Genomic DNA, 8,135 nt, shown 5'->3' with positions numbered 1-8,135 from the left:
CCTAAGGATACTCAGTGATGCAATGGTCAAAGGATGGAAAGTGGTCTCTTGACTCCAAATATTGTAGATGTGTTGGGGTCCTGGAAGGATTGGATTCCCTAGGCAACCTCAGCATATCTCCAAGGAAAAACTTCTATCCAGATATGCTTTTAAATACCAAGAAGGAAGTGAAATGTATAGTCCATTTAAGAACCAAATTCCTGGCTGAAGAACCAAATTAGATTCACAAGTAATGGGAATGCTAGGGAAAAAGACCAGCTTGCAAACGACCAGCCATGTGCATGTGCCTGTAACAGAAAGAAAGAAAGAAGGAAAGAGAAAGAAAGAAAGAAAGAAAGAAAGAAGAGAAAGAAAGAAAGAAGAAAGAAAGAAATAAAGAGAAAGAAAGAAGGAAGGAAGGAAGAAAGAAAGAAAAAGAAAGAAAGAAAGAGACAAAGAGAAAGAGAAAGAAGGAAGGAAGGGAGAGAGGGAAGGAGTGGGGCGGGGAGTGAGGGAGGGAAGACTGAGGGAGCCGGGAGAGGGAGTGAGGAAGGAAGGTAGTGGGGAAGGAGAAGACCCTCACTGGCTTGGTTGCAGGTGCTTGAGCTGAAGGCATCATGTTGGTGGAGAAGCATGCAGGCATACAAGGACTACTAGTTTAGCATAAAGGGACTAAAACATATAAAATGTCAGAGTGTGTGTGTGTGTGTGTGTGTGTGTGTGTGTGTGTGTGTGAAAGAGAGAGAGAGAGAAACAGCATCGTTAGAGGTGACAAAGATTGAAGGAAGCAGACGAAGTCAGTCTTAACATACAAGGTTCAATTTAATTCAGTTAAACCTTTTCAGCATGCTTCCAGGGATGGTGCTAGGCACTGGGGAGGCAACGCAAAACAAGGTATGATAAAGCAAGATAAGACGTTTATCTTGAGAGCAAGCAAATGTCAGCAAACTATGGCCAGTGGGGCCAAATGGCTTTTTAAAAATACTGCCAGTGAACTAATTTTTTTTTTTTTTTACATTTTTAAAGGGTTGTAAAAAAATGAAAGAAAAATAAAACACAAAAGTTAAAAAGTAAAAGAGCATGCAAAACCATATGTGGCTTACAAAGCTTAAAAGATTTTCTGTCTGGCCTTTTACATAAAAAGTCTGCAGACTTCTGCTCCATAGAAAAGTCAGATTATTGGAAGTGAATTGCAAAAAGACAAGGGCTAGAATGGGGTGAACGTGTGGTTTATTAGGTCCAATAGAGAGATGATTTACCCAGAGGCTTCTCAGAGGAAGTGGCAACTCACCTGGGATCTAAAGAATGAGTAGAAAATAGATAAAGAAAGACGTGGACCTGAAGAAACAATATTCAAAGCAAATGAAACAGCATGGGCTAGGTATAGAGAATTGTTGGGTGTCTCAGAAACATAGATGAAAAACGAGGAGTTGAAAGCAGTAAAGCTAGAAACTCAGATGGGTAAACTGGGATGTCATTTCTTCTTCCAGGTCCAGGTTTTATTATTCCTTGAGGACTTAACCCCCAGCTCACAATCTGCTAGCAGTCAAGACATGTGTCTTGTCATGATGTCAGGGGAGAGTACTGAAGCCAGCACAATGGTTGACTTAGAAAAGTGGGCCTGTAGATTTAGGTAGGCACAGTGTGTCCTTCAGTCTGTGACAGGCACTGGCCTCGTCAGCTTGCAGCAGTTTTTCTCCATTCATATTAGTCCACCACCCAGACCACAAGGCTGCCAAATCCCTGAGTCATGTGAGTTTTTTCCCCTCTACCTCCCAAACTCAAAACCTCATTATCCTCTCTTTCTTCAGCTTCCTCAAGGAGACTGAGCTGCTTCTCTTTTTTAAATCCCTAAAACACAAAGATCTGATAAAACCCTCTTTTCTGGACAAAGATACTCCCTATTACTTTGTTTGTCATCAGCCACATGAGGCTTAGACTTAGGAGATATTGGTGGAAATAGTAGAAGGTGAATATATTTGGAAGACTTGCAGCAAATTTACATGCCATAGTGACTGACTTAGGCTGTCAAGAAAATGTATCTTTATTTTCAATAATTCAGCTGGAGATGTGGCTCAGTCCAGTCTGCCAATTTATTGTAGGCATTTCAAAGGAAACTAAGTCACTTTTGGGATTACATGAGGTCATTTAATGAATGAACCTTGGTCAATCTGGGCTTCAACTAGGTTAACTGAGATTTCTCTTTCAAGGAGACAGGCTTATGTTCATCAGCACTCACCTGCTGGCCTCCGCTTTAGTAATCTTTAGTCATTGCTACCTATTCCTGTAGCAGAAACATCCACATTCTCCACTCCACTCTGATCTGTAGCTCTTGAAGTCACTCCCTGACCACAAACACTAGCTCTCAGCCAGTTCCGAGCTACGCTTAGGGTATACAAAAAATATTCAGGGTTCTCCAGTGTCTCGTAGAAAAGTTTCAGACTCATTCTGTCCAAAGACATCTGATCATTCTTGCTTTCTTAAAAAATTGAGGTAAAATTTATACAACATAAAATTAACAACCTGTTTATGCAGTTCAGTGAATTTAGTGCATTCACAGCGTTATGCAGCCATCACCTCTTACATAGTTCCAAGGCATTTCATTACCTCAAAAGGAAACCCTATACCGATGAAGCAGTCACTCCCCATTTTCTTCCTCTCCCAGCTCCTTGCAACCAGTAATCTGTGTTCCGTCTCTGTGGATTTACTTATTCTGGACGTTTCGTATAAATGGGGTAATATATGTAAACTTCAGTGTCTGGCTTCATTCACTCTGCAAGATTTTAGAAGTCGGTCCATGTTATACCACATGTCAGTAATTTATTCCTCTTCATGGCTGAATAATATTCAATTGTATGGATATTTTGTTTTATATTTAGGTTGTTTCCACTTTGGGTTATTGTGAATAGTGCCGCTATGGACATGTATGTACAGAAATTTGAGCAAGTTTTCCATTTTTTTGGCTATGTATTCAGGAGCGGAATTGCTGGGTTATGTGGTAATTCTGTTTAACATTTTATTTTTTTTTAGACAAAGTCTCACTCTGTTGCCCAGGCTGGAGTGCAGTGGCATGATCTTGGCTCACTGCAACCTCTGCCTCCCAGGTTCAAGTCATTCTTCTACCTCAGCCTCCTGAGTTGCTGGGACTACAGGTGCCCACCACCATACCTGGCTAATGTTTGTGTTTTTAGTAGAGATGGGGTTTCACCATGTTGGCCAAGCTAATCTTGAACCCCTGACCTCAAATGATCCACCTGCCTTGGCTTCCCAGAGTGTGGGATTACAGGTGTGAGCCAACACTCCCCACCTTTTGTGTTTAAATTTTACTGAACCTTCATACTACTTTCTACAGTGACTGTACCATTTTATATTCCATTATTGTTTTTTCAGACCTAAAGACACTTTTCTTTCAACTTGCTGCCTCCTTGGGCTGCACCATTGAAACTGAAGCACGTTCTATTTTGTAAATTCAGCCGACCCATTGTCTATTGCTCTCAGAACCTAGAGCATAAAGGAACAGCATGTATAGCATAGAGACCAATGAGAATTTACAATATAGTCATGTTCTTTGCATTTCTATTCAATTAGCTGGCTAAACTTCATCTCTTTGATAGGAAACACTAGACATGTCATTGTGGTTTTTTTCCTTCTCTATTTTTATAATACAGCTGACCCTTGAACAACAAAGGGATTAGGGGCACTGATCCCTGCCCCATGCAGTTGAAAATCTGAATATAAGTTTTGAATTCCCAAATGCTTAATTACTAATAGCCTATGGTTGAATGGAAGCCTCATTGATAACACAATCAATGTGCATTTTGTATGTTATATTTTTATACACTGTATTCTTACAATAAAGTAAGATAGAGAAAAAATGTTATTAAGAAAATTAAAAAGGAAAGGAAATATGTTTACTATTCATTAAGTGAAAGTGGATTGGCCAGGCACTGTGGCTTACGCCTGTAATCCCAGCACTTTGGGAGGACACACAAATAAATTGTCCGGTGCAAGTGCAGCGGCCATATGCGCTTCCTGTGAAAGAAGGCCGGTTTGACATCTATTAAACAAATCCATCTCAGCATTCTTAACAGCCTTTATATTGTTTGATATCAAGCTCAGTCACTTAAAAAATATGCCTCTGTCTTTGTAAGACTACCTAAGGGTTGGAGAAGACTTATGTAATATTCAACTCAGCAGATAATGTATATAAAAATTATTGCATATGATTTAATGATCTTGAATCAATTTTAACTGTTTATATGTCACACTTGGGAAAAAGCAGGACAATTATAAAATTTAATAATGGCATCTCCATAAAAAGCAATAATTCATATTCTACTTTAAAAATCCTTTCTCTTATGTAGAGGAGTAAGTGGCATCCTGGTGGCACCAGAAGGATGTACTGGTGAGCTTGTGTAGTGGTCACTAAGTTAACGCGTGTTGCTTTATTTGACTGATACTGATGTTGCCATCTTAGCTTCCGGCAGTTAGGTGGGCAGAAAACCCAAAGTTAGTAACTTTGGACAGTTGCATCAATGTTAGTAACTCAAGGGCCAAAGTGATGGATTAAACGGCCAGTCCAGGCAATCTCTGGTTCACCCTCATGATGACAGAGTGCTTTTAGGTAGTGAGGCAGTGCTTAGTCTCAAGGCAGCCTCCCTTCCCCTCATGCATTACCTGGTGTTTGTGGGCAGGAGTGTGGATCCTGTATACATGCCTGGGATTGTGGGTGTGGGGAGGGGCCTCCAGTGTGCTGGGGTATACCCTGGGGCCTCTGTAAGTGCCTGATCCATAGATGCTCCCTGTGGCCTGGTCACAGGGGTCACCAGGCCCCTGGTGGCTTACAGTGTGGAAGTTGGAGGCTTCACCATAATCTGTGGCCTGAGCTTGGCCTCAGGGAATATTTCCGGGTGGTGTCAGCTGTATCTCCTCCTTACTCAGTGTCGTAGGGGAGCAGCGACTCTCTGGAACAGTGGGATGGGTGGTAAAAGAATTTACCAAGACAGTTGTAGGTAAAGAAAGGCAGATTCATTGGACACCACAGAGCTTACATGTTTGTGGTGATGTGGGTGTGAACATACGATTATCGACAGTGCATAATGCTTGATGAAAATAATAGATGCTGATGTTATTGTTATATGTATTGAATATCCTATATTTTTTATTGTTATTTTAGAGTATATGCTTACTACTTTTTTTTAAGTTAACTGTGAAGCAGCCTCAGGCAGTTTCTTCAGGTTTCCAGAAGAAGGCATTCTTATCAAGGAGATGACAGCTCCATGCCTGTTACTGCCCCTGAAGACCTTCCGGTGGGACAAGATGTGGAGGTAGAGGACAGTGAAATTGATGATCCTGACCCTGCTTAGCCTTAGGCGAAAGTGTCTGGTTGTGTCTTGTTTTTTTAACAGAAAACGGTTTAAAAGTAAAATAAATAAATAAAGAAAAAAGCTCGTAGAATAAGGTTAAAAAGAAATAAAATATTTTTGTATAGCTATATAATTTGTGTGGCTTTTTGTTTATTTGTTTGAGACAGGGTCTCACTCTGTCACCCAGACTGGAGGGCAGTGGCACAATCACAGCTCACTGTGCTCTCAACCTCTTGAGCTCCAGAGATCCTCCCACCTCACTCAGGAGGACGTCAGTCCTCCAGGTAGACATCAGCCCCCAGGTGGACCCTGGACTCAAAGTGTATACCAGGCCCCAAGTTGACAACCAGGCCCCAGATGGACACCAAGGCCCTAGGTGGACAGCAGGCCCATGTTGAACACCAGACTCATGTGGACATCAGGCCGCAGGTAGACATCACGCCTTAGGTAGATACGTAGGCTCCAGGTGGACATTAGACCCAAGGCTCCAGGTAGACATTAGATCCAAGTCCCCAGGTGATCATCAGGCCCAGGTGAAAACTCAGGCCTTAGGTGCACATCCGGCCTCAGGTGGACACCCAGGCCCCAGGTGATCACCAGACCCCAGGTGGACACAAGGCCTTAGGTGAACAACAAGACCCAGTAGGCCATCAGGCCTCAGCTGGATACAGTCCCCAGGTGAACATAAGGCCCCCAGAGGGACATAGGCCCAAGGCAGACATCAGGCCCTAGGTGGACATCAGGCCTGAAGACATCCGGCCCCTGGTGAACATCAGGCACAGGTGTCCAAGCAGACCCTGGGTGGACATAAGAGTGTACAGGTAAGGAGTTGACCTGGGGGGACGGTGAGTAGTCAGCAGCCCAGTGGAGTCCTGAGTAGGTCTAGGGGACAGAACCGTAAAGAAGCGACCTCACTTCCTGGATGATGACCACACGAACAGAACTTAGAACTCTGGTAACCAGGCACCCATATCCTAGAGTCAGCGCTGTAAACAGCTCACTTGGTGGGAGACGCTCAAGAGAGCAAGATGTTCTCGTGTTGCTTCCCCACTTTGAGAGGTTGCTGCTTCAGGAACGGAGGGAGTGAGAGCCTTTTCCGACAATGCCGAAGAAGGCTCATCCCTCACCCCAGACGCCTGTCGCCCGTTGTAATAAGGCGCATCCAGGTACCACAGGACAGCCTGGGGCAGGCCCTAGCAGGCCAGGCCACACCAGAGATCCCATTGGGGCTGCAGCTGCACACTGTCCTTGTCCAGGAGATTCGGGAGCTCATTGAGGCACAGACATGTGGTGAGGTGGCCTGCAGCCTGGAAGACTTTGCGGGGGTGGTGCTTAGGGGCTGGAATTCCCTTAAATTCAGTGAGGTCGTTTCTGTGTTTGGAAATTCCAGTGGAAAGTGACTGATGCTGGTGACCCTTTCTCCTTTCTCAGCTCCTGGTCCATGTGCAGAAGTAAGAGCACTGCCAGCACCAGCGGTGGAGCCAGAGCCAGCATGGGAAGAGGCCCCTCCAGAGAGAGCGCTGGAGCTGCAGGGAGCTCCAGCCAAGGACCAGACCAATGAGGAGCTGCCTGAAATCACGGCACGTACAGTAGCCGCTAGCCCTAACCCTGGAGCTGAAAGCGTGGCTGGAGAAAGAAGTGGGAGGGAGGGGGTGACCAGCACAGCCCCAGCCAGCAGCTCCCATGCTGCCCCTAGTCCTGGGCACGGTGGCAAACATGCAGGCAGAGAGCAGGGCATTTGGCCTGGCCTCCTGTACCTCGCTGGAGAGAGGCTTCTCTCATTCACTAGAACCACAGCCCTGCTGCTGCAGGTCCGTTTATACTCCTGATCCTGGTTTATCTGTGTGCAGGAGGTGCCGGAGAGCATTAAAAGAAGGCTGGGAAGAAGAGTTCCAGCAGCTCCTCCTGCTCCCAGAGGCAGCCTCCTCCTCCAGGCATGGATGCGTGTCCACAGCTGGCCATCCAGGCTGTTTGCCCCTAATGTGCTGCCCGGGACAGGCCCTTAACAGGCGGGCAGTGGGTGAGGGGACCAGGAGGTGGCTCCAAAGGGTAAAGCAAACAAAGCTTTTAAAGACAGCCGTTGTGCCCCAGGCTCTCCATGCCACCACCTGCCCTACCATTTATTAAAAGTGTTAGAATTACAAGTTGATGAAATGAGATTACAATAAAGTTTGATTTCTGAAACTTCATGCCTTTTTGAACTCCCTAATGTTAGATGGTGTTTTTGAGGCTATCCTGAAAATCTCTGATAGTTGTGTCTTTTGTTGTGGTTGTTTGTGTGGCTGAATTACCATCGAGTCATCTGTTATTGGAAACCTTTCAGGTATGGCTTTTAGAAGACCTTGACCCACTCTTGCCTGTTTTGACTCTCTGGTTTATTGTGGAAAGAGGGATGATGTAGGCTCATGTCTCCGGCAGATCATTCACCTTTTGCCATCAAGGATTTGGCATCAGAGTTTCCAAGAATTATGTGTGCAAATTGACATGCTGGTACTTTAGCTAATCTGGGTGTCAAAACAGAATGCCATAGACTAGGTAGCATAGAAAATTGATTTCTCACAGTTCTGGAGATGGTAAAATCCAAGGTCAAATTGTCAGCAGATTCCGTGGGGCTGACTTCCTGGTTCATAGACAGCCATCTTTTTCACTGTGTCTTTACATGACAGAAGGGATGAGGGAGCTTTCTGCAGTCCCTTTGAAGGGGCACCAATTCTATTCATGAGGTCCCTGCCTTCATGAACTGAATCACCTGCCAAGGCCCCACCTCCAAATACCATCACATAGAATTAG

General features: G+C 44.7%; 1 protein-coding gene across 1 annotated transcript; it reads left to right on the top strand.

Annotated features, from left to right (window-relative positions):
• Positions 1-6,344: 6,344 nt before the first annotated feature.
• LOC100981879 (CMT1A duplicated region transcript 15 protein) lies at positions 6,345-7,351 on the top strand. The gene is given in 2 exon segments (XM_055101263.2): positions 6,345-6,635; positions 6,777-7,351. Coding segments are annotated over 2 exon segments (837 nt in total). The 5' UTR covers positions 6,345-6,373.
• The last annotated feature ends 784 nt before the right edge of the window (positions 7,352-8,135 follow it).

Source organism: Pan paniscus, chromosome 19, assembly GCF_029289425.2.
Source record: "Pan paniscus chromosome 19, NHGRI_mPanPan1-v2.0_pri, whole genome shotgun sequence".
In the NCBI taxonomy this organism is placed as follows: domain Eukaryota; kingdom Metazoa; phylum Chordata; class Mammalia; order Primates; family Hominidae; genus Pan; species Pan paniscus.
The sequence above is the reverse complement of the archived record's forward strand: the minus strand, read 5'-3'. Positions and strand labels throughout refer to the sequence as shown.